Here is a 26,513-nt window from a genome sequence, read left to right on the forward strand (position 1 = left end):
TAATAAAATGAAGGTAAGGAGAGTTGATGCTCCTACTGAAGACAACTGTGATATGGTTTCTCATGTATGCTGGGGAATTGCTTGATACAGTACTATTTTCAGTGCTGTACCTCTGGCTAGGCTTACTGGTTGTGGAATGTAAATTCCCTCCTGGATGGTGCTAACTTCACCAGATGAAGTGCTCATGAGCGGGATGACTCACACTACCTCATTTCTTCACTATTACACAACTTGCTTTTTTTCCCACAGTAAGGTTTTCTTCCACATTTTTTTTTTCTGTGATTTTTTTTTTTTCCTTTCAGTAAAAGCGCCTGCCTTTACCATGATTTCACACTGAAACGGGCAAGGGAATTCAGTAATGCAACCTGGCAGGGTGTCAAAAGCCCATTTTCTCAAGAGGAACAGGAAAAAGGTAATAATGGTTTGAGGAACTAGAAAACAAATACGTCCTATGTAGACTACAATTGATTCATCTAAGCGAACAAAAACAATGAGCTCTGAACCCTGAGGAAACAGCGCAAGGCTCCAGCAGGGCCAAAAATAGCCCGGACGAGAATCCCCGCGTTTTTTAGCGCGGAGTGGCCGGAGCCGCTGCGGGGCTGAGGCGGGTGGGACCGCGGGCTCCCGGCGCCCTCCGCAGGGCTCCAGGGACTCCACTGCCACTGGACCGGACAGAACTTTAGGTCCTACCAGCAGTGGAGCAGAAAGAGTTATGGTCAAGCAGTATACGTACATATACGTGAAAAAATTCTGTCATTCATACACTAACCAATCTGATTCTTACCGGCTGTTTTTAGCAGCATAATTTGAAGGGCAAACACGACACCACAAGAAGGAGGCATGTATCCTTCATAAGTTAGTTATGTTAAATGTTATCTTTTGAAAACTGCTCAGGTTCCCATTAGACTCAATGACACTGAACAGTCTGTAGTCTGGGACTGAACTGTCTAGGCTCACTCCATTAATCACATTTTCCTTGTCCTACAAAAGCTTCAGCTGTACAGTGAACTGTACAGTGCCTTGATGGTATGCAGGACCAAGGACACTAATTAAGACCACCAATTTGAGAAAGAAAATAATGTAAAGAGATAACACAAATTAATTCTGGATTGTAAAAGCAGAGTTCTTGACACAGCTTCAATGCTGTAACATGAAATCCCGGCTCAATGCATGTCTCTGGCTGGCTGTGGATCTGGTGCTGCCAGTACTGAGAGATAGCATCACAATAAAAGCATGATGTGTCTCTCTGCCCACACTTAACAAAAAGATCAAAACAGACTGTGGTTTATTTTCATGTAGGTATGAGGAAATCTCCTTCTAGTTGCCTTATGAAATATGGAATGTATACAATATCATATCTCAGCTTAGTCACCAGGCATAGAGTAGACACTGTAAGGGGAAACCAAGACAGAAAATTTTTCAGTAGTCATCCATTTTTAAAAAGAGGCTCCTCTAACTAATTATGCTAAGGATTTAAACTGGGATTGTAAATAAAAGGAAATAGCAGCCCAATGTATCTCAAGACAATGTGTCAGAAAACAATTACAATGAAGACTGAGAGAGAAGAGAAGGCTGAGGGTGGACCTTACTGCAGACTTCTAGTATATAAAGGGGGCTCCAGGAGAGCTGCAGAAGGTCAATTGACAAGAGCAAGTAGTGATAGGACAAGGGGTAATGGCTTTAAACTGACAAAGGGTACGTCTAGATTAGATTTTAGGAAGAAATTCTTCAGTCGGAATTTACTTGGAAGGTGAGGGTGCTAAGACACTGGAACAGGTTGCTCAGGGAAGCTGTGACTGCCCCATCCCTGGAAGTGTTCATTGCCAGGTTAGATGCGGCCCTGAGTCATCTGGTCTAGTGAAAGATGTCCGTACCATTAAGACAGGGGACAGGGGGGTTGGAATGAGACAGGCGGGTTGGAACCAGATGATCTTTGAAGTCTCTTCCTACCCAAACCATTACATAATTCTACCATAATTACTACTGCACTGACCTAGCTACTCTTATTTTAGATTGAGGTTTATTATTCTAATACTAAGTTAACTCAGTAAATACAAATTAGGGGAAAAAAAGATGTCAGCCTCAATCAACAAAAGGATGATGCTACTCCAAATGAAAAGGTTATCTATTCTATGCCCATAACTTTTAATGATACATTTAGCAGAGTGATGATTTGGGTATGAGGCTATGATTTGAATATGAATGCTGTTATCTAATGGATGTTGTGTCTCTGTATGTTTAGAAATGAAGTTTGCATCTGCATGGTTTGAACTCAGATGCAGGATTCTTTATTTTTCGTGTTGTCTTTGGGAAGCTATTCAAGGGTGGCTTTGGTGATCTGAAAACTGTCCCACAGGCTTTGTTTGACATACTTAAAACCTAAACAAAATACCTTGTTTTCCTTCTTGGTTTTGTTATTTCCAAACAAAATCTCATTTGCCCTCACAAACAAGGGAGACTTGGTCATTCCACGGGCAGAAGGCCTTGAATGGGAGACGAGATGCCGGAGGCAGTACAGAGTGCTCTGAGTTCTGCACCATAGGCTGGCCATGGCACTGCAGGGTAGTCTGCTACTGCTTTATTTTTCACATGAAACATGAAAACAAAGATCAAGGCTATCAGCACCTGTAAAGATTCCAGAAACCTGGAAAGTTTTCTGTAGCATCTTTGCTGAACTCTGGCGAGAACATTTGCATTGCCCTAATCACAGTTCTGCAAATAAGTTAAATATTTGTTCCACACATTTTCAAAACTGGCACAATGTTGCCAGTGCGGCAGCATGGTTCTGATCTTCCCTTACAAGCAAGAGCAGCAACTCAATCGATGACTAATCAAACAAGAGCTGTATGTGTGGCTTGGATTGAAGTAATACACAGTGTGCAAATGTTAATCATTATTAAGCCTAAGTTAACCATTATTTCTTTGGTGTATAGGTGTTAGGTGTATATCTTTTCATGTTGACAGAAATCTCACTTGAAAGTGTTCCTTTGTTATATTCTTCTTAGAGGGATGTAGATGTATGAATGATTCATGTTGCATGTGAAATTATGTTGTGACCTATAATAATAGCCACTGCTATATTTTATTATGAAACCAGATCCAAACTAAATTTAAAATCCAAGTCTGTCTGTAAAATCTACTGCAAGCTTCCAGATTTTGGCCCAGGATTCCCACTCTTCAGTGTTTTTTAGTCTTTTATTTTTCCAGGTCATCTGTTTTATGGAGAAAGAACATATAGCCATCTGGGAGATTAGCATATATATTTTATGAAGCAGAGTAGAGCTCTCTTTTTACTGACTCAGATGCTAAAGACCCAGATTTGTAGTCTGCCTCCTAGCTAGCACAGCACACTTCATAAAGCTTCTGTTGCCAGTGGCTTACCCCTCTCCCCATCATCAAGAACAGTGATGTTGGCAAAGGAACACTATTATAAAGTGGGAAAAAGAAAAAAACAGTCCAGCTTTACAGCCATATAGAGAGGCAATTTTTAATGATGGAAGAATCAATTTGTTAGTAAAACATTGTTTGAGCAGAAAATATCAGCAATTGATCAAACAAATCTGGCTACTGGAGTGAAATTCATCTCCAGAATGGTATGGCTGTATCTGGGGGTACAGGCATGGAACAGATCTATGGTATAGCCTCTGAAATGTGTAGAAGCCCAGTGAGAGTGCTGGGTTAATTTAATATGCAATATAAATTACCACAGGATGTAAAAGGAGCGAGCTGCAATGGGATGTGCCAAGGGGCATCTCCTTAATCTTTTATATTTTCTTACTGTTCTGGTAGAGGGGTGCTGTCATTGTAGCTATAGTTGGAATTACAGTCTGTTTCTGGCACTGTGGTGTAGTTGGACTGTGCCAGCAGTTTTTCCTTTTTTTCTGAGCATTCCTCTTCCTTTTGTTTTTTAATACCATTCTGGATTTTCCCTTTACAGAACACAGATACTAGGAGCCTAGACTGCCAACATTTTGATATCCAGTGTAGATTTATAACTATGGACTGCCAAGTTTTAATAAATTATAATACTGCTAAGTCCAGTGGTAGTCTTCACAAGCCTCTAGAAAACACAGGACAAAAGCTGAGATCATAATCCTACATTTGCATTAATTATGATACTGAATAAGCAGAATACTTTCTATTGCTTCTTAAAGACTGGGAACAGATTGGCCTTTTTGTTTACCCTCTAATAATTTGTTGGTACTTTTAAAATGTAGATGCAAAAATGAGCCTGAATTAAAAGCTTTGGTTCAAAGTTCTCAGTTTGAAGAAAGTTTGAACTAAATTCAGAATAACATCTATGTTTTGCAGGTTAGACTCTTCTTTTGAAACATATTATAACAAAATTCATGTCCAAACTTTAAGTACAGAGTGTGCATTCAAATGCAGACCTTAAGAACTGGATCTGTTATATCTGGAATCTAATTCCCATTATTCAGATCTGCTGAATAATGAGAACAGATACAGTCTTATTAGCAAATGCATAAGAAAAAACTTTCAATGTAGCATTTGGGCTATATGTTCATCAGAAAGTGATACACCATTTCAAAAATATTTCTCTATCTTGCCAATGCTAAAATGTCATCTTTCAAAGATTGCATGCAGACAGCCTTTAATGTTCTTTTAATCTACCTTTTGCCAGTTACTGGAATATGAATTTAACATTTACTGACAGTTCTATTTACCTTGATGCTAAGAACAGCCTATCCAATCTAGCCAGATCTTTTCATTCAGAAACCAGTCTCTGATATGGGTGGTAAAAGATGTCAAGAGAAGTCCGTGAGTGGGAAAATCCTATGATGGCTCTTCAGAGTGTTTCCCTGGACACTCTCCCAGCTCCAGGCACAAGTGGCTTCCTGAGCCAGTCACATCACTTCTGTAGAAACAAATATATAATCATGGGAAATAAAAAATAGAGGAAAAATTTTAAAAAAAGAAAAAAAAAAAGAAGAAAAAAAAAAAGCTATGTACTTTGATATCAAGGCATTCCACAAGATGGCAGAGTTCTGTCTTGGCAGGTCACTACAGCAGGCAATCTGAGCCTCTATAGTAGCAAATTTTTTCCTATCATAGTTTTCCCCATCAGTAATATAACTCTCTGCTTTAAACCTATCAGTGCTCTATAGCAGTGATCAAAATAAGTGGCAAACAGCTGAAAGACAGGAGGCCTCTATTTTCTTATGTCTCGCTCGCACTTTTTATATTACAACATTTAAAGCACCATATTCACATAAAGCATAATAATTTCTCACTCTGTGAATTGAAGAAATAATCTTTTCTACATAAAATTAGACAGAAAAATATTGCATAGAATGGCAATTAACTAGGAACATTAACAGCAGTCCTTCACATTCTATCTCAGTCATCTATTATTTGAAGTCCAAAAATCATGAATAAAGCTATTTGTTACCCCTTGTCTTCATGATCAAGACAAGGTAATCTAAAGATGGGATGTTGCTGAAAAAGCCAGGTGGCTGTCCCTTTCACCTGTCCTGCTTCCTTGTGCTGGCTTTAGCATCTGTGTGTATGGTCCTAATGCAAGTCAGATCAACCTAAAAAACTGATTGAAAACTATCTGCTTTTACTCAGAGGCTTAGCTTTCAGCTAGATAAATGAGCTGAAACGACTCCACAGCCACACAGTCACTACTGTTGCAATCAGGAAAGCAGGTCAAGCATGCGACAAGGGGCAGGAATGTCCCTTTCATCAACAGAATAGTATTGGATAAGCTTACACTAATTGTGAAAACACACCCTTAAGTAACAAAGGAATAGTGGAAAGGATGCATCCTCAGTTCTACCCTCGCTGACAAGAGGCAATGAAGAGAGTGGAGAAAACCTAAAGCTCAGTTCTTAGACAAATTCAGTTGAAACCCTGTGCTGGAGCATGCCTAAATCCTGCATGTGTCACACTTCACCCAGACATGTTTTGCTCTCTATTTGTAAAAAGGATACTAATATACGAGCTCTTTCTAGACCATATTTGTTTGGTTTCTGTGAGAACTAAAGGCTCTGAAGTTTGGGGGGAAAAGAGAGAAAATAGAGTAATTGTGGTTCCCAGTAGTGTTCTCTGCAATGCTTGTTACTAAGGTTCAGTTGAGGTGAGGTGTATTCACGGAGTAAATTCAAATAAATTCAAATATTTTACAACCAATGATGAGGACTTTGAATGAACTCAGAGCATGTTATGTTAAGATCTTTATCATTCTATTAAAAGCCTAAACCCTCGTTCTCCCTATGGAGGTGCTACAGCATAATGCTATTGCAAGGATAGATAAATAGACAAAATCCCAACACACAAAAGTAAAGAAATACTAGCAGCTACTCTGTACATAAACCAAACCAAAGGCCTAACTTGGGGATGGAGAATTTTTAAAAAATCTGTCTTGCATAGAAGAATGTGTAATTATATTTACTAAACACTAAAGAATAACTAAGCCCTACATTTTATGTATAAGTAGGAAGACATCAGGTGTGGTCAGGGTACTAAAAAAAGAACGGAGTGAAATATACCATTGACAAGATCCGGTTGTCTCCAAAAGCCGTGAAAAGCCATGGCAGCAAGGGAGAAGGAATTTGGATTTTCAGGACCCAGCACATATATACTGACTGCAAAAGAAAGAAGTAAATTCTGTTATTTTTTAACAAAGGCATTCAGCAGGGATACATCCACGAAAACCTCGTGCAGAAACCATCTCACATCCGTGCTTAAGTTCGGACTGGTTATGGAAGACCATGGCCTAAAAGAAAACAGAGCCTTTGTCCGGTGTCCGACCCAAGCCCGCGCTCCGGGTCCTCGGGCGGTGACGGTGACGGTGACACCGGCACCGGGCCCGGGTCCTCGGGCGGGGGCGGCGGGGGAGGCGGGGGCCGGCCCAGGTGTGCGCCACCTCCGCCCGCCACCGGGTGGCGCCCGCCCGCTCCGCCCTCGGGCCGCCCCACCCCGCCCTCGGCCCGTGTCGTGCCCCTTTCCCCAGCCAATGAGAAGCGGCGGAGAAGGCGGGGCTCGGAGCGCGCGGCCCAATGGGCAGCGAGACCTGATCAGGCGGGGGCCAATCGGGGGCACACCGGTGAGTGCGCGACTCCGGGGCCAGGGGGGCGGGCGGGGAGGGGGCGTGGCCAAGGAAGCGCGGGCCCTCAATCAGGTGAGGGCGGTGCTGACGGGCGGCGGCGGCGGCCAATGGCAGTGCGGGGGCGGGGCCTGCCCTGTCCTCCCCTCGCGCCGCCGAAGCTGCCAGAGAGTCAGGTGGCTCCGGGATGCGCGGCGGCAGGAGGAGGAGGCGGGCGCGGAGGAGGCGGCGGATGGGGAGGATGCGGCGGCTCCTCCACGGCACACGCTGCTTGGTCTCGCCCCTGCCCGCGCTGGGCTGAGGCGGCCCCGCGCCGGGAAGCCCCGGCAGCGGCACTTAGTGCCGGCGGGCGCCGGGCCGCATGAACAATAGGCGGCGGTCCCGGCCCCGCCGCCTCCCGCAGCGCTCGGCTGCCGCGGGCGCCTCCCCCTATGGAGCAGCCTCGCCATGGAGCCCCTCACCGAGCTCAGCCAGGAGGGCGCGGGCGGCGGGCCGGTCTGGACCGCTGTCTTCGAATACGAGGCGTGCGGCGAGGACGAGCTGAGCCTGCGGCCGGGGGATGTGGTGCAGGTGCTGTCCCGGGACTCGCACGTGTCCGGCGACGAGGGCTGGTGGACGGGCAAGATCGACCAGCGCGTCGGCATCTTCCCCAGCAACTACGTGAGCAGCGGCGTGCAGGGCGCCGGCCCGGAGCTGCGCGCCCGATACCCGCCGCCACCCGCCATACAGCGTAAGGGAACCCGGGCCCGGGGCGGGGGGCTCGACGCGGCCCCTCCGCCGAGAGGGAGGGAGCCAGGCCCGGTCCTGCCTCACTGTCGCGGGCTTGGGGTGGGTATGGGAGGGGGGACGAGACCGGCGGGACTGCCGAGGTTGTGTGAGGAGCCGAGGCTCGGCCCTCCCGATGTCCCTGGGGGGGAGCTTAGCTCGGTCCGACCGGCCCGGCCCTTCGGTGGGTCCTGTTAGAAGCCGGTGCCGCCGCTGAGGGGGAAGGGAAGGCCCATCCCGGTGGCGAGCGGCCGTGGGAGGCCGCGGGCCTGCCATGGCTTCCGGCGGCGAGCGGAGGGGCTACGGTGTTTCAGCCCCCCTCGCCCTGGGGCTGTCCCAGGCCCCCGGTGTGTGCCCTTTCCCACCCGCGGAGCTATTCCTGCTGCTCCAGTGCCCTTCTGTCTTCCAGACTACCGCGCCGCTCCCTGGGAGGCAGAGCCTCGCTCAATGTGTTGTTAGCGTTTCAGCAACGCCGGGAGCAGTTTCCCATTGTTAAGACCTGTATTTCCAGGGGCTGATAAATTTTGATCAAGCGACAGAATCCTGGAGGGTGGGCAGTGGTGGAGTCACCCGGGCTCTGGTCTTTCTGCCTTTAAGAATATTCTAAAGAAAAGTTGCTGGGAGGGAAGCAGTTGTTTTCTGAAGTGTTGGTTCACTACTAATACTTGTTCAGGATTATCCCACTTACTAACCAAAAGCTTACTATTTCTGACTGAAAAATTCCTAAATTTACTTGTGTTACCAGGTTCCTCTGCCCTCTTAAAAATTCTGTCTAAAATACTTGTGAATGAGTTGTATCCACAGTTTGGATATCTGTGCCTGCCTGAGGGTCACTTGACTATATTGTGATGCTGAAGGCACTGAGGAATTGGTTTGTTTCCCTGAATTTCAGTGCAGTTTTGAAGCCTTTATTGGAGATGGAGAATAGGGCTGTTTCATCTCTACATTTTTTTAGTCGCTGTGTGCAGTTGTGGAAAGAGAAACAGCATGGAATGGCTTTCTAGATCCTGTTTATCTATCACCATTGACAATTCAGGCAAGGATACTTTTTTTGGAGGGGCAGGAAAAGATCTTCATACTAGTAGGCTTTTCTAGAAAGTAAAGGAGTAAAAAGATGCTTTCTCCTATCTAGGCCGTATCTCTAAGGAATACAGCTAATAGCTTTTTTCTTACTTTGTGTTCTGCTTGAAAGCATTTAGGTAAAACTCGGTAATTTGTAGCATTGCCCTTGGGCTTTTGAAAGGATTAGGTGCTGTTCCTTTCTTGCATGCTGTAAGAGCATTGGTAAGTTCCCCCCCCCCACGCAGAAGGAGCTGTGAATGGATGCTTATTAGGTTTTGCTTTTTTGGAGATACCAAAATATAAGAAAATAATTTCTATAAAACTTTTTGAATCGTCAGCTCCCATCCTGTTTTGAATGTTCAAGTTCAGGCTTTGTAACTGGATCCTCCTGTCTTGCTGCCTCTTCTATGGTTTGATAGCTCACAAACTGTTGTGGAGTTGTACCTTCCCCCTTTGTCTTTGCCTTACTCTTCCCATGCCCCAACAGAGCTACACTATTTCTCTTCTGTCAAGTCACCAACCATATGTTCAAGACAAAGTAGAATTTATTGCCCTCCAGAGATTTGTGTAATGCTTAAGTAGTATGTTTTTTTTAAAAACAAACAATGCAGTTTGGACAGTGGTTAAAGTTGGTTGCCATTGAATTGGATTTTCAAGCTGAGTATTAGAAATCCTTTGCAAGGAATGCTATCCACTTTTAGAGCTGATGATGTTAGTTTGATAGCTGTTTGGAATAAGAATCACCATCTACTGTTTAATGCTTCATGGTTCAGTAAATCCAGTTTTGCAGGAATGATGCAAAATGTGGTTCTTGACATGCGCCTCGGCACAGAACCTATTTTTACTTGCTTTCCTAAAGTTTATCTATATATTTAATGAAAATTTGGGAGTATAAGTCCTAGAGGTTCTGCTGCTACTGAGAGCTGTACTAGTTAGCTGGCAATTTTAGCCATCTGTGTAGTGTGCTTGAATCTTGCCTTGGTGAGGACACCATGAATGATAAAAGTAAGCTGCAGAGACTGTCAGGAGTGGGCCATCTTGAGGGACTCTCATCTGTGGTGCGGGCTCTTACACACTTCAGTCTGAATTAAACAGTTTAATCACATGGTGTAATAAGGGCTGATTAAACAGCACCTACTTTGCAGTTGTCAACATGGCCACTGGTTCATGGTGTACAGGCTCTGTAATTGCTAACCAGCCCACAGAAGAATGAGAGCACTTCAATTCTTGAATTCTGTACAGTCCTGTACAACACATCTGCCAAATTACACCGGAATTTAGTTTAGTGTGTTTGGAAATTTGAAGAAAAACAAGTTTTTTTGCCCTAATATAGCTGTATAACTAAAACTATGAAAATGAATAAACTAATTCAGCAGAAAATACCTTTTAAAAACCCTGAACAAAGCATTTTATAATGAGGTTTTTTTTTTCTGAATAAGATAGCCACAAGGGTCAGCTGGCCAGTTTGCCTTACAGAAAGTATACATTTTCAAACTCACTAGGGTCTTTCTTCCAGATAAAAGAACATTCAATGTCATGCATTAGATTTCACGTGGAAGCTGAAGTCTCTCGGTTTAATAGGTCTCACCCCTATTAATTTGTACCTCCAGCAGGGATGTGCTTTTTCTCATGGAAAATGGGTGGTGGCACACGATGTGTTCTACTTTCCAGGCCTTCGGTTTCGTTTGCCCGTTTTGTTCTCCTGCCTGCCACCTTCCTGTCGCTTTTCTCCCCAACATCAGGGCGGATGGATGGAGGGGGGAGGCCGGGGCGCTGCCCGCGGGGCTGTCCCGTCCCGTCCGTGTCTGGTCCCCGTCCCGTCCCCGCTGCCGCCGGAGCTGTCCCTTCAGCACCTGCGGCTCGCTCGGCGCCTCGGTGATGTCCTCTTAATCCGTGAAATGCCCGAGCAGAAAACCCGCTGTGAACAGCCCCTGAACGCTGTCTGTCCGGAGTCGGCAGGGCAGGCAGTCACCCTGGTGGTGTGGGGTGCATGTTTGTTCATTTTCAGTCTTTTAACTGACCTTGTCCCTAGGAGCACATTAATTGAGGATTCTAGCAGTGCTGAAACTATTGACTGAAGAGATAGGACTCAACATCTGATTTCTTTAGGCCTTTTCTTAGTGAGAAATACAAGAGTGACTCTTCATGTATTCTCAGTGATGGGGTAGTCTCACATCTGCAGTTATTGTCATTACAGTCTTGTTCTGAAATTTCAGTGTTTCTGGTCAGAATCTGTTCCTTTCATTTTTTCTAGTAATCTCTGTCTCAAGCATTTGAACACCAAGATTACTGCTGTAGGACTGAAATCTTCTTTGTTGTGCAAATCCTTGAAGCTCAGAGTGTTACCCAAAATATGTATTCACAGTAGCAGAAAAATAAATTCTCTTTGTATTCTAGACTGGAAGACACCTTTTCTCCTTCTGGCAGACTTTCTTGGTCAGTTTTCTATCTTGTTTCCCATTAATCTTTTGTTCATGGAACACTAGGAAAAGCAGGAAAAGGCATCCTTATTAAACTAACTCCTAGATTTGACTAACTTACAAAAGCAAGCCAACTTCTAAAAATCATGTTCAGGAAAGGTAGAGCTCAGACAAAATAAAAGCCTGTAGCTGTAGACAGAAGAGTTTGTATTAACTCCATACAGGTTTGTGACAAAATCTTGTACTATAGGCTTATACATAGGAAAGGCATTTGATTAGAATAAGGAGGCTAGTTTATTTAAATGGGATCTAACCTGCCCCCTTACAAACTTAATTTCCTTTCTACTAGACAAAGCAGGGGAACCATGCCAGATTTGGCATTTCAAATGCAGGAAAGTATTAAAAGACTTGGTGACTTTTTGTTTAAATCTTGCTGCTCTTCCTTTAAAACTTCTTAAAATTTCATTGACTGTAATTGGTAACTATGCAAATGTCAGACAGAGTAGCTTCAGTGGTAGCCTACCACTGTTGTAAATTAAGCCATGTCAACATGTTTTCACTGGTCAGTATGTGGAATTTTCATTCTACATTAGTCAGTGTTGGATGGGTTCTTTTGGCCACCCATATAAACTGTGTTTGGTGTACAGTTGTACAGGTTGCATCTTCTCATTGCTTTTGGTCCAGGTGCAATTCGTGTGCTGAACTGAGACAGCTGCATCTGTAGATTTTTTTTTTCTGTATGATTCCAATTAGCCACGAGTCACTGTCAGCCTGTAAAGTATAGGTGTCAGTGTATGGGAATAGGAAGTTTTTGTAACAAAAATGCAGCATGCATTAATCAAGAAATGTTTTTCTTATTGCTTGCTCTGTACACTCAGTATGTGGTTTGATCCATCTGTTTGTCACGCTGTTGTCAGTAATGTCAGAACTGGTTAACAGATCTCTTGTGGGGAACAAATCTGCAAAGCCTGGGGAGGTGTGGAAGAATAAGTGTGATTTGGGAAGGACTAAATGATTGTTGTGACAGTTCAACAAGAGACATTCAAATAAGGGACCAGTGGAGAAGCAGATGCATTTTGTGTTGAGTTTTAGCTATTTTACGTTAAGCACTTTGTTGTGAACACAGTGAAGATTAGTTGGTGAGTGTGATTTTCATTTTCAGAATTTTGTACTGTGACTGAGAGTTTATCCTTGAGCAGGGTAGGGGCAGGGGCATCACTGTTATGAGGGTTTAACTGTGGTAAGAGGAGGCTATTTTATCACTTACAGTGAGTACTTCATACCAGTTTTATGGCACTGCAAGGTCTGCTTTACCATACTATTCAGCACTAAAAGGTTGTCAGAAAGGCCCCCTGTTTTCCTTTGTTTTGTTTTGGAGTGAAAATTTGCCCTTCCTTCTAGTGGAAGGGTGAGGTCGGCCAGCATGGACCTTCAGCTGATGTATAGGCTGCATAGTTGCTAAATGCTTAATTACATTTTTTTTTTTTTTCCTCTTTCCCTAGTTCTGGAGATCGACTTCTCAGAGCTTATTCTGGAAGAAATCATTGGCATAGGGGGCTTTGGAAAAGTGTATCGAGCTGTATGGATAGGAGATGAGGTTGCTGTCAAGGCAGCTCGCTATGACCCTGATGAGGACATCAGCCAGACCATTGAGAATGTCCGACAAGAGGCCAAGCTCTTTGCGATGTTAAAACATCCCAACATCATTGCCCTCAGGGGCGTGTGTTTGAAGGAACCTAATCTTTGCCTGATCATGGAGTTTGCCCGCGGGGGGTCGCTCAATAGGGTGTTGTCTGGTAAAAGGATACCTCCTGACATACTGGTGAACTGGGCAGTGCAGATTGCCAGAGGAATGAACTACCTGCATGAAGAAGCAATTGTCCCCATAATTCACCGTGACCTCAAGTCCAGCAACAGTAAGTGCTACATAGTGAACAGTCAGGGTGCTGGGATATGGTTTTGGGGAAAAAAAAATCATACAAAGAGGGGAGTAATATTAATATTACTAGTGATCCTTTCTTGTGAACCACTGTATCCTCTAATTCAATCCCAGAAGGGTTTATTTTTATACACTATGGTGCTGCAGATCACAGCAAACATATAAATGGTTTCAATCTGTAGAAGCAACTTAAATGATTGTATGCAAAAGCAACTGTGAATGAAGCATGCTTTGCTAGTAGTTCATATTCATATAGTGTCTAGGTTTTATTGGCATTTTATCAGACTTCTGTATGTTAAAAAGCCTTATTGAACTTAAAATGTATATTATTCTTTCACTTTTTTTGAAGGATAAATTCTTCTTTGTGAAGGTAAATGCTCCTAAGCTTTCATTATACTTGCTAGATTTTGCTGTATAGATGAGATGCAAGCCTGTTTTCCTTATGGGAGATTTAATCCATCCCATCTGAATTGGATCTTCTCTTTATCCATCATAGAGCTGGTGTTGGCAGAAATATTAACTGTTTAGCCTTTTTCTCTGTGTGCGTAGATGGCAAGGGCAAACATAGACCTGCATGTTGGCTGTGTTGGTTTGTATTGGTGTGTTAGTATGAACTCATTATCATTTATGGTTTGAGTTAATAAAAAGCTCTATGAACTGGGTGGCTGGGATGCAGGCATATGTGTTTTCCTTTTGTTTTGAGGTCAGGGACATTAGCAAAGGGGTCTGATGGATGGGAATTTTAATATCTTAAATAGATTTGCTAGCACTGTTAACCATTGCAATGCTGTAAATTTCCAGGCCTTGCACTATCTTCCTATGTTTTTTTTTGCCTCAGATCTTGCGGCCGTGAATTTACTGAGTTGGTTGTGAAAGAGTAAAAAACATATATTAGTTCTTGTGAGTGAGTTTGCAAATAGGAACTCCAGGAGCTCTCAAGTTAGTTTCTACAGTATTGTTCTTGTAGTAACAAAGTTTCCCATTTTGTTAGAGTAAGACAGTCTTAATGTTGATAAAGATTTCCTGGTATCTAAACCCCTTCCCTTACACATGGCAAATATATGGGCGTGTTGATAAATGCTGTAAAATTAAGGATTTATTTGCTTAGTTATTGAATGATTGCATCTGTGAATAAGAAATAATTGCCTTTCAGTGTTGTGCCTTTCCTCCTTACCTAAGAAACTATTTACTTGCTTATTTTGCTAACAGGCCATTAAGATTTTGTTACTAAATGCTAGCTGAACATTTTTGAGGTTTAGAATCGAAGTTATTTCTAAGATAAAGGTTGGTTAGCTTCTAGCACTTCACTGTTTTATTCAGACCAGAGGCTTATAGTTGTAAAAGGGAAAAGCATCAAGAGAACCAACTGAACCAGGGGGATACCCAGTGCACAGTGTTCCCATCCAAACAGATATGGATGCTAGAAAACATCTGGAGCATTAGCAGCAAGAATAAAGGTCTCTTGTCACAATGAATCAGCACAGTGCTGTAAATGGTTGGTGAGAAGTTGCTCCATGTATTACTATGATTTCCCTCATTTGGGAGGAAGCAATAGGTAAAGAAAGAGGAAGAATGAGTGGGAATGCCTCTGTAAGGATTCAGAGATATTCTGTGTTTGAAGGGGAAAGATAGAGAATTTACATGGTGGTCGTGATCAAGAGAGCATCAGATCTAGTAGAGAAATGATGGGTATAAGAAAATTCTATCCCAGATAAGGCTGGAGCAAGCAGTATTATATTTGGGAAGCTAAATAAATGCAGGAGCTGGTACTGGAGGAAAGGACTTAACATATTTTAAGGAAAAATTATTGGTTTGTTTTTCTCTTTGAAATAAGATAAATTAGTAACCTTGGGTATGGGCTTGACATATTGAAACAGCTGTTTATTAAACAAAATGGAGTTCTTCATTCTGTGCTGTGTGGTGGAAATTTAGAAATATATATGCCATTTTAAATGTTTGAAATACATGTTTTTTTCTGAGTTTATCTACAGAGCAAGCATCATAACTATTAGATTATGGCAGCGGTGGAGTGTTTTTGTGGGGATAAGGGATTGTAGGATAAAAACTTCGAGCTGCCTACGTCATGTCTTTCTTGATTACTCTGTCACTGCATTGCTGAAATCCCTTTTCTCATATATAGAATAAGCATCTTAGAAATTTCTCTGCTTTGTTTCCTGTGGAAAACTTTTGACTAGTTTTGTAAAGGTTAGTGGACTAAGTATATTATTGCATCCTGATTAATATATAGCTTGCACTTTGTCTGTTTTTCTGATTAATTTAGTTTTCTCAATTACCGTGAGTAATGGAGAGCAGCTTGTCTCCTTAGCTTTGTGCCTGTAGAATTACAAGCTTGTAGCATTTTCTTTTTACAAATTACCACCCACCAGGTGACAGGCAGTGAGTGATGTGTCTGTGGTGAGGAAAGAGCTTCTGCTTGCAAGAACTTGGAAAGGATTCTTGCAGGTGCATTTCTTACATGCACTAAACATCTACAAATGCTGTAGAGCTGTCATGGGAGCATCAGTTTTATTGATCTACTGGTTGGTACTGCCTGCATTGAGTAATAGATTGTGATTCTTGAACATCTCATCTTGCCTTCAAGCACCATCTGGGATGTGTGCTGTGCATCTGAAGCTGCAGGATGAGTTAGTTTGGAAGTTAGGGAACCAGATCAGGTAGTGGGAAAGAGCAGTGTTGCCTTATTTAAAATCAATTTTTCTACTAGAAGAGAAGAAAATCAGAGAATGTTTTGTTGTCAGAGGTCTGCTTATGTTTAGGTGGGCACAGAATGCATAAGGGCGGTACTTTATGATCAATCTTTTAAGCAGGTCACATTACATTTTGGACATATCAAGTAGGCACCCTAATACAAGTCTGGAAATTACCCCATTATATAAGGATTTGCAAAAAAAAATCCTTTTTGATTTAAACTGTTGCAGCTTGGTGGCCTCAGATAGCATGTACCAAAACAATGCTCAGAATAACTGTCAACATTTCTGGTACTGTAATAAAGAACATAGGGTTTTGATTAGTTTTGGAAATAACTTCAGTTTAGTTCATCTGAACTGAACTTCAGATGATTATTTGATGATTCCAGGAGGTGTCTCTTTGTTGAGATACTCATCAGAAAGCACTCCAAATTACTTGTCTGTTATCCAAGTTTTTTGTTTAAGAGAAGGAAATTTTTTCTGTCCTATAGCTTTTTCTTATTTTTTTTCTTCTTTACATTTTCATAACTTCCGATTTTTATAACTTCTTTCATTTTCATAACTAAAAATGGTAATATATTTAGAGTGTAGGAAAAGTGCTCTGTACATTTACTATCATGTTTGTTTGAGGAAGATTTATTGTAAATGTTTGAAGTTCTGAGGCTGCCTGTTTTATTGCTTTGGGGATGCAATTAGGAAGTGAGTACAGAAGGGTCTTTACAGAATGAATTTTAGTTTTAGAGACACTGAAATTATTTTGTTGAGTCTGAGGTGAGCTGGCAGTAAGTCTGGTAGACAAGTGTTCCAATGGCATTACCAACTCATATGTCAGTCATCTAATGACATGAGAGAAAAAAGATAAGTTAGGAAACTATTTAGTACTGCTGTGTGAGGAGATAAGTAGTTCTCTTTTTATTTTGGGCATTTGATTTAAGGGATTCAAGTTATTCCATATGAAAATTAATCTTATTAATTTGACAGAATCCTTAGTGGCTGCTGCTGCTTCTCTTCATGTGGTGATACTTCCAAACTTTCCTTGGTTGGTGAGCCATTGAACATATGTTATGGAATTCTTAGTAGGTTTTTCCCAGTGTGAAAGCACCTAAATAATCTAAATGCTGAGCTATAGAAAAGAAAGCAACTAGAAATGCCCACTGAAGTCAATATCACTGCACTTAGAACAGCTCTTCAGAGTTTCCCTTTTTTTATCTCTCATCTGTGATTAAAGTCTTATTTCTGGCCAGAGAAAAGCAGCTGGCATATTATGCTTAGGATCAAAAAGGGACAGTCCTGTTGGTTTTAGTGAAGTATTGCAAATAATGAAGTTGGTCCTGTTTATCTGTCACTGTTAGATATGCCAGCATTGCTATAGGAATAAAGCCAATTAACTAATACTGTGGAGAGCTAGCAAAAGCATATTTGATTTTTTTTTTTGACTGTCTCAGCAAAACATGTTTGTTATTTGCACTGAAAGATTTTGCTGATTTTGTGTTCATGCCAGTTAGCAAAGATTAGCAGCAAAGTGACATTGCCAAGGCCAAAGAAAGAGGAAAGGACAAAGGTCAAAATAAACCCCAAGAATTCAGATTCGGCCAAGTCAATAGTTCATCCTTTCAAGTTATTTCAAGTCTTTACCTCTCCTACTTTTTGGACTACTGATGTAAGCTTGTGGTGTCCTGAGATTCAAAGCTCTACCTTTCTAAAAGGATTCCAACCTCTGCTATAGCTTTGCTTACTTAATGTAGTTAAGTTTATTTGTTTCTAAGGATGCCAGTAGAAGTGACTTTCCATATGGTTTATGGGTAGTTGTAGTGTAGTATAGATATTGTAAATCCTAGGATTTACAATACTCCTAGTTTTCTTGTTTTAATCCACTCATAGCTGACACTCTTCTGTTGGTCTTTTCAGAGAAGGAAAAGTACTTGTAAACCTCCTCCTCTGTCTGGCAGATGTGTAGAGAACTCTTCCAGGGTCTGCTGAATGTATGTTGGCAGAGCAGTTTTGAAGCCTATGCAGTTACTATTGCTGCTTCTGGTACTCCAGTGTTGCTGACTAACTCTGCAGTGTTGTACCTTGTACCAGAATGGATTTCCTTTGTCAGTGTGATTAAATGACTGAGTAATGCTTCATGTAAAATACAGTGAAGCTAATTTCAGTGATATCTGAATGGTTTTCACAGGGTGAATAATTGATTTGACCTTAGTTGGGTAGTCCCTTGACCTGTAAGAGGAAAGTAGTAAAAAGGTGAAGTTTTTTTTTTTTTGTTTGTTTTTTGTTTTTTTTTTTTGGGGGGGAGGGGTTGGGTGGTATGAAAGACAGCAGCTTGAGATGAATTTTCAAGGAGCAAAGCTCAGGAAAACTCCTTTATTTTTTTCCTTTTTTTTTCTAATTTAAAAATTGTGTGTAGTGGAAACCAGGTCTTTCAAACAGCCTGAATAGACTCCTAAGGCTAATGAAAGATGACTTCAGGTTTTGCCTTTGTGCAGTTACCTGATTCTATCAACAGGCTATAAGATATTGCTGATGGTGCATAACTCCTAGTTCTGGTTACTCTGCTTATTTTTCTCTTTCTCCCCAGAGTATAATCATTTGTGCTGATATCCTGGTCACTTGTATTGTAGTTTAAAAAAGAAAATCCAAATAGCCATAATATTTTGCATGTGGTAATATGATGAGGAAATTGATGCCATTAATACTACACATTTTCATTGAAAAGAATGAAAAAAAAGTATTACTAGGGCGGAAGATGTAAATTATGTGTTGCTAATTTTTAAGATGTTAAAATAACAGGAATTCACAGAAGTAGGGTGACAGTTTATAGCTTGTATTTTGGTACTTCATTGGGTTTTTTCTTCATTAGCTTTTGTAAATTAGTGAAGCTATTTTCTGCAGATGCTTTCATGTTGCATGTTTCATGTCTTAGTAGATTTCTGAGAACTCCAAAATGAAATGCATCTTCTGTAAATGGTTTTAGTTGAATATGAATTGATATCTTCGCTGTTAGGTGCAAGTCAAAAATATGAAGTCTTTATTAAATAAGTTTGATGTCCACAAGAACATTTTGGTGTCCTCCTGCCCACACTAAGTAGTAAAAAGGCAACTTCACACCTGGAATCTGTTACCTTCACAGACAAGTATGGAAAGAGTACCTCTTGTTTTTAATAAGTGAAATTTTGTCTATTACATTTGAAACCCTAGCTAATATCCTTTTCATGTAATTGAACCACTGTGTACATTTTCTGCAGGGCTCTCTCTCCTCCTAAGAAAAAGTAACTTGGAGTTGTGGTGTTAAGCACTTTATTCAAATGCTGCATATGGAAGCACAGAACAGACCTAAGCACTGTCATGCAGCAGGCGTCCTGTAGGCATCCCCTGAATTCACTGTCTGACCATCTGTGACAGAGCTGGGAAAGATCTGTGTTCTTCTGAAATTTCTAAGGAGCCAGTTAAGGGTGAGAACAGTCTTGTGGTATTTCTGGGAAGCTAGAATAGTACTTTGATCACCACTTTTTTTTTTCTTTTTTTTTTTTTTTTTGTGGGGTGTTTCTTCCACATCATTAAACTTAATTTGAATTCTGACAGACTTCTGTCAGCAGCTTCACTTTTGCTTTTCTTATCAAACAATTCCATTCAGAATTTCAACATACCTGAAACAAACTCACTCTTGAAGCATCAGACATTAAGTGCAGTCTTGCTCTTTGAAGTAATGATTCATCACCCAAGATGCTTCTTTAATTTTAAGTAATACCAATTTTGAAGGCTGTGTATATTTCTTTGACAGGACAAGGGGAATCTTAAGCTGTTTGAAAGAATACAGGGTACACCACATGGTTTTAGGTAGTTGCTTTTTGGTATGTGTCTGCTTTCTAATTCTAGGATAGTTTGTTATGTTGGTGTGACTTTGATTGCCAAAAGATTGACAAAGTTGACTGGTGTCTGACCATTGCTTGTTAATTGTTCAACAGCTAACAGAAAGTCATCCTCAGACCCAAGTTTTTTGCAGATATGAAAAATAAATAGTAACAGAACCTCATGCACTGAGAAAATGAACTATTCCAGTGCATAAAATTTCAGAATTACATTGTTTGGTTTCATCACAGTTTCTTAAGTTCAGAAAGAAGAGCTCATGCCCACAGAACAGTAAATCATTGTGTCCTAGCCTGTAGAATTGTCATTGTGGTGGTAATGGCAGTGTGGTGCAGCATCACTTAGGGTCCTCTTGGGAAGGAAGTAGCCAGAGGACACAGAGCCTTCCAATGAACTGTTTGTATTACTGCCGCACACAGCCCTTCCACTTTGCTTTCTAGAGGCACTGTTTTATTGCTCACACATTTATTATAGCACCATTTTTTATTAAAAATAATAATACCTTCCCAAAAGAGAAAGCATTACCTTGTGCGCATATGGATTCCAAATTGTCTCTGAAATTTTGTATGTGCTTTGAATGCTGTATGTCTTACATATGGATGGGATAATCTTTACAGCTACAAGCCAAGCTCCCAGTTTTCTGTACCTCCATCTCTGATACGTTGTGAAACAGGCTGCTGGATTTTGCTTTGGCCATTGAGAAATATTAAGAATCTCCTGTTTGTATTACTACTGGAAACATCTAAAATGCGAGCACAGCTTCCTCCTTGCCTATTTATAGACTAATTGTTGAGATGTGTAGCAAGTGATAGTGTGCCTGCAGCATCATTTATTAGCAACAGGTAAATACTTTTACCACTAAGATTTTGTTTATCACAACAGTTTCTGTGCTTAAACTGGGCATTCCTGGGAGGTTCCTGGTATGCTATGAAGAAATGCTGGTATGAATAATTACTGTAAGGATGATACATATAAGGGCAGTGGGATCTAGGTGAACCAGGCCATATGGTCCACCTACCACAAAAACACTGAATTTCTGTTGTTTTTCCTTTATGAATATGGGCCTATGGAAAGATGTTAGAGAATAGTCTTTAGTTCCTTTTGGACTTCCAAGTTTAAGGATCCTAAGAATAAGAAAAATCCCTTAAATTTGATTAATAGAACTCAATGTTCCTAATTCTGCTTGTTCAAGTGTTGTCAGTCTTGCCCTGCATTTATTGATTAGCTTTTTCTTATTTGATGTAATCACTCACATAATGTGTGGTTTTGATACGATTATGGTCATCTGGTAACCTGGGAGTATTCCTAATACTTCATCACATTATTGTGTAGCTAGAATCTTTAATCACAGGATAAGCTGGGTCAACAAAATTCTAACAGAAATCTAGCACATCAAAAAGTGAACAGCTTTTTGATAGCTCTATTGAATGAGTAATCTTGTGTAGACTTTCATGTGCAGCAGTGCAGGAATGCTCTGTTTCTCAGTAGCTGGCAACTTGTTCTGCTCACCTGAAGGTCAGACTCTACAGTATACAAGAAACTCTTGCATTTTACTGTTGTTAGATGTAGCTTGTTGTTGATTGTACATCTAAGAGCCTTTTAACATTTGTTTGGATGAATGGAAATGCACCCTGCCCCTTTTAAAAATGTTCTAAATTAAATCTGATTTTAAAAACCCAATAAAACACTTCAGCTTCTGGTGTGGATTATGCTGCTGCCTGTGAACTTCTCATGTCTTTCTTACCTTCTAGATTTTGGAGTACCAGCTTGTTTTATGAATGAGTTGGTGTTGGTGTTATTGACTGTTTCATAAAGATGTCTTAATCAGCCAAAACAAAACAATTTGGGCTAACGTTTTCCATCATGAATTTAATGTTTGTATTTGCCTGTAAACAGCTCCCACTGAACCAGCATTATTATTAAATCTCTTTCCAGACAGTCTCGAGTGACAAATGATGAATGTCATTCATGTGATTTCACTTTTCCCTTTCTTTCCTTGTTGTTGCCTAATACAGTTCTTGATTTGTTGCAGGCTTTCAAATTGATACAGTTTGGCAATGCCCTGTGTTGAGTACAGATGTAATTATGTTTTTTCCTTGGAGTGTTTAACTAATTATGAAGAGTGCAGTAATCCATGCCTGAGCTAGAGGTTGTTCCAATGTCAGCAGTATGGTAGGATTTAGTCTGAAACCAGAGCTGAGCAGCTCTATTTTTCCCAGAAACTCACCTGAGCATTCTCCAGGAGCATTCAAAGTGTTTTGTACAGGTCACTAAAGTGATAAGACTTTTTACAGCCTGGCTAGATGAAAGGATCGATTCTAAATATATCGGGGCTTTGGAGGCCCTTCCTCTCCCCTCCCCCATTATGCATTAGCTCTTTAGAGTTACTGTACTGCATGGCTTAAAATCCAAGAACTGCTGTGCTGTCACATCCATCACCTCTTCTAGGTTGATAGAGGAGGACAGTTGTGCAGCTTTATGGATTTGCTGAACCCTGACTTGTAACCAGTAATTAAGAAGGTATTGATTCCAAGGTGTACGTATATATATTTTTTTAAATATACTGTTGCTGAATGGTTAGTAATAAAAGAGAAGATGTTTGCTTATTACTAGAGGCAATATTTGTGGTTTTTGGCTTTGTTTCTAAGATGTGAAATTTTGAGTGGGTCCTAAATTCTGTCCTCTCCAGGATCTTATGCAACACTTACCCTTCTGCACCGCAAACAGATGTTAGAATAAAAATGCAGTCCTACATCATGAAATGAATGGCAGAGTACCCAACAGAAGGTAGGTAAAGGCTACATGTGGAAAGCCCGGACTCATTCCATGTGCAGAGCTGTTAATCACTTTAAGTACTTTGAATGAAGGATCAAGAGCAGATTGCTCATTATCTGGATACTTGTGCAGCAAAGCTGTGCTGGCTGATTGTGGAAGGTACAGCTAAAATTGCAAATTAGCTTTTGGCAGACTGCTACAATATGAGGTCTCATTTTGGAGCGAATTTTTGAAATCCTTTCCCAAATGTTTAGTTCTGTCCTCAAGACAGAATGCCAGTGTACTGCCAATAGGACTCAATAATTAAAAAAATGATTGCCTGGCAACTTCAGTCCCTTATTCCCTTTGCAATTGTACTGCTTTTTTGATTTGTTAGGCAAACTGCAGACTTGATAGCTATCCTCTGTTTCTGAGACAATGCAGCAGCATGAAGCAGTAAGGCTATCTTTTTATCTAACATTTTGTATTTACCACCTCCAGTGTCTTAGCTGATCTTGGGAAGTTTTGCTTATTTATAGGAGGGGAAAATAGAATTGGAACAATCAGATTAAGTTCAGTGAAACTGTCTTCTATGCAAGAATATTTTTGTTTCATCTATGAATACTTGTCTCCTTGAAATAAGGACTGTTCAAAAGCTAGAGGAGAATGTTGAGTATTTGTATTACTATAGTACCTTCTGTATAAGACCCCTGAAGATTTCACACTGCACTGTATTTCTTCTGAGTACAGTGGAACTTTTGATTATTTTTTCAGATAAAAGTGAGTAGAAAAAGCAGTAATTGTCCCATTCAAGAAGCCAAAGATGCTTATCTGATTTTTCTGAATTAGTCTTAATTTAAAAGTATTAAATACACATTTGCATGAATTTCAGAGCCTTGCAGTAGTTGAAAGCATTTGGTCTGGAAATAGACTAGAAGACAGTGAAAGCAATTTATACAAAGTGCAAATTAGACCTATATTGTTGGGAGATGAGTGAAAAATATTGTAGGCTGAAATTGTCTGTCCCAGTTGTGAAATTCCAGGGTCTATGTGTGTCATAGAAGAAATTGAAATAAAGCTCCACTTGCATAAGTACTGTGGTCTGAAAAACATCCCTTAGAAAGCATATGTGGTTGAGTGAAAAGATTTTGTTCAAAACCAAGTTTCCTGTAACAGATTGGCTCAGTCTTGGACATATTATGCGGTGGGTGGGTGGCAGAGTCTGGATCCTGTGATATTACTCAGTCTTTTATCTGCTCTGGCAAACCTTCGACTTCAGTAAGCCTTTAGCTTTCTTGGGAAATTTGTGTTAAGCGATTTTTGGATAAATTTGGATTTGTTTGGAAATGGAAATATTTCTTGTTTCCTTCAACTCTTGCACCTGAGACTTATGCTGTATTGGTGGCAGAGAGAGGTTTCAATGGTAGCATCTTCCCATTCGGGCCTGGATTGCCCTTAAATCATACCACAGAAATGACTTGCATTATTTAGAACTGAAGCCCTGCTCATGTTTTGCATTTAAGGGTCTCGGAGTGAAACAGCGTTGGCTTTCATAAAGGTTTTACTTTGTTCTTTCATTAAAGTTCCTCTGCCTGTGATTTGGTAGACTCAGTATCTGATCCGAGTTATCTAAATGGAGGAAGTGGATGGGCTGATGCTTATTGACCATCTGATTACTTTTGGTAGTTTGCATTTTGGTATTTTGCATTTTGGTCAGTAAAGCCACAGTAGGCTGTTCTGTTTTTAGGATGGAGGAAGAAATAAAATATGTCCAATATTCCCATCCACAATGGTACACCCGCCGGTGGTCTTTCACATTCCAGCTATGACAGGGTAAACATTAGTTCCCTTCTTCATAGTTTCAAGTTGGCCTTAGTGATGTTGAAAATTATGGTTGTACAGTAGCAGATGAGCAAAAGCCTGTAGGAAAACAAATCTGGTGCTAGGCTGTTGTGTCCATTGGTGCTTCAGTTGCTCTGGAATGATCTGTAGAAACACTCAACTTCCAGCACCTTTGAGGGTTTCAGGCCTTCTCAATGCTACATCATCCAGGTGCTGTGTCTGTCTGTTTGGTAGCTGCCAGTCAGGGCCTCACCTGGGACATCCACCCACTTTGTCTTGAGGTACAGGAACTCCCTTTAAGCTCAGGCTTGCTTGAAGTGTCTTTGTAGTCAGTCTTATATTTGTGGCAAAAGAGCTTCTGATACATTGTTCTCCCAATCTGTTTCAAAGCACTGATATCCACTCTAGCATGCTAGAAACACTATTAAATGGTCTCTATGAAAAACTGATAAAGCTTAAAAATATAACAGCAAAATACATGAGTTGAAGTTGCTTTATCACTAGGTAGTAATTTTTTTTGTAGTCTGCCTAGAACTGTTGTATTTCTATAAAAGAATAGTACTCTGACACTAAAATCTGACTGTATTGTCTCTGCTGGGGAGAGGTTATATGGAAGTTAAATATGCAGCCAGCAATTGTCCGTCAAGTTAGAATTATATCCTGGTATACCACAGATGACAAATCCAGCTCTTTTCTCTCACAGTAGGTTTCCTTGTCCTCTAACCTTCTTCCTTACATATTTCTTTCTGTATGCTTTCAGTTTTCATTACACGCAATCCTGCTCTTATTTCTTTTTGTTTCTTCTTCACCTAATTATTGTGACCATTTCCATCAGGCCTGACATTCATTAGCTAATAGCTTTCTATTTTTGTGTGCCAGGTTGACTGAGTAGCATCACGCACAGATAATTGACTTGATGTGAACTGTGAGCTGGACTATGCAAGAGACTGTCTTAAATTTTTGTGATTTTTTTTCACGTTTCTTAATACACACATATGTTCTCTGGACTGGGAGATGGAGCATGAAGCTGTTGATGTAGCTGTTGTCATGAAGTACAGGGGTGATGGGCAGTTTGGTGGTTAACTCTTGCGGTGGTATTGCAGGGTAATCCCGATTTCCTCGCTATTGTTACCAACTTTTGCCTGTTAAATCAGGAACTTCTTTATTTTCTTGGTGTGCTGGGAATACAACAGCAGAATAGTAGCAAAAGCTGAAGCCAGCTTTTGCTGTGCCTGGCTGTTCATACTATTTTGTGCAGTACACAACAACCCCTTTCTTCTACTTTGATAGGTAAAAGTGGGGTATTTTTGCTGTGTAAGATCACACTGTAGTAGTTCCTTCCTGAATGTTGATCTACTTCTGAAGTGATGAGTCAGCTTGTAATGCAAACAAAGCAAAGGAGTATTCTGTTCAGCACTAAACTATGCAGATTAACTTAATCTCTCTAGGCTCAGAAACCAGAAAAAGGCAATTATGACCATATTTTGCTGCCTTGACACTGTGTTGGTAGTTGAGGAGCCGTTTCATACCAGTTCTTTGATGCTGCTAGCAACTGGATCAGAATATGTTAGTGTTTATTTTTCTTTACTTACTGTTCCACATTGCTTTGGCCTATTGGATGCTAAGAATACTGTCCAAACTGTTCAAAAGTATATCTGTAAACTAAACCATTCTAAAAGAAACAAGCAAAAATCTGACAGTGTTGCTGCATTCCAGGGGGAAAATCTATTTGTGAAGGGATGTTATAATGCATTTCCTCATTCTGCTGGTGTAATGTGAGCAGAACAGAGAATTAAAACAGCAGCTGTTAATTTTGTTGCCAAAATTATTTTCTTAATTTCCCTTGTGAAAAATTTCCTTTGGTGAAAGCAATCTACCTCTTTAAACTATCTTTCTTTGTGCATACTGGAGGTAGTACAGCATTGGATTAAGAATAGGAGGTATATGACTGAGGTTTTGTAGTGACCAACTTGAAACCTAAGATTAATTGCATTTGTTTTAGTGATCGTATTGAAAGATTTGCTGCAGATGGTTTTTTCTGTTTGTGTAGGATAGAGGAACATGTTTAGAAGGAGAGTAGACAGGTT

General features: G+C 40.7%; 1 protein-coding gene across 1 annotated transcript in view; it reads left to right on the top strand.

The window, feature by feature from the left end:
• Positions 1–7,516: 7,516 nt before the first annotated feature.
• Positions 7,517–26,513, top strand: part of MAP3K9 (mitogen-activated protein kinase kinase kinase 9) — a 49,722-nt gene continuing 30,725 nt past the window's right edge. The window contains exons 1-2 of the mRNA XM_062494633.1: positions 7,517–7,799; positions 12,819–13,232. Of these exons, the coding sequence (XP_062350617.1) occupies positions 7,517–7,799; positions 12,819–13,232 (697 nt within the window). The remainder of the gene's footprint in view (positions 7,800–12,818; positions 13,233–26,513) is intronic.

The sequence above is a fragment of the Cinclus cinclus genome, chromosome 6 (genome assembly GCF_963662255.1).
Source record: "Cinclus cinclus chromosome 6, bCinCin1.1, whole genome shotgun sequence".
Taxonomy (NCBI): Eukaryota; Metazoa; Chordata; class Aves; order Passeriformes; family Cinclidae; genus Cinclus; species Cinclus cinclus.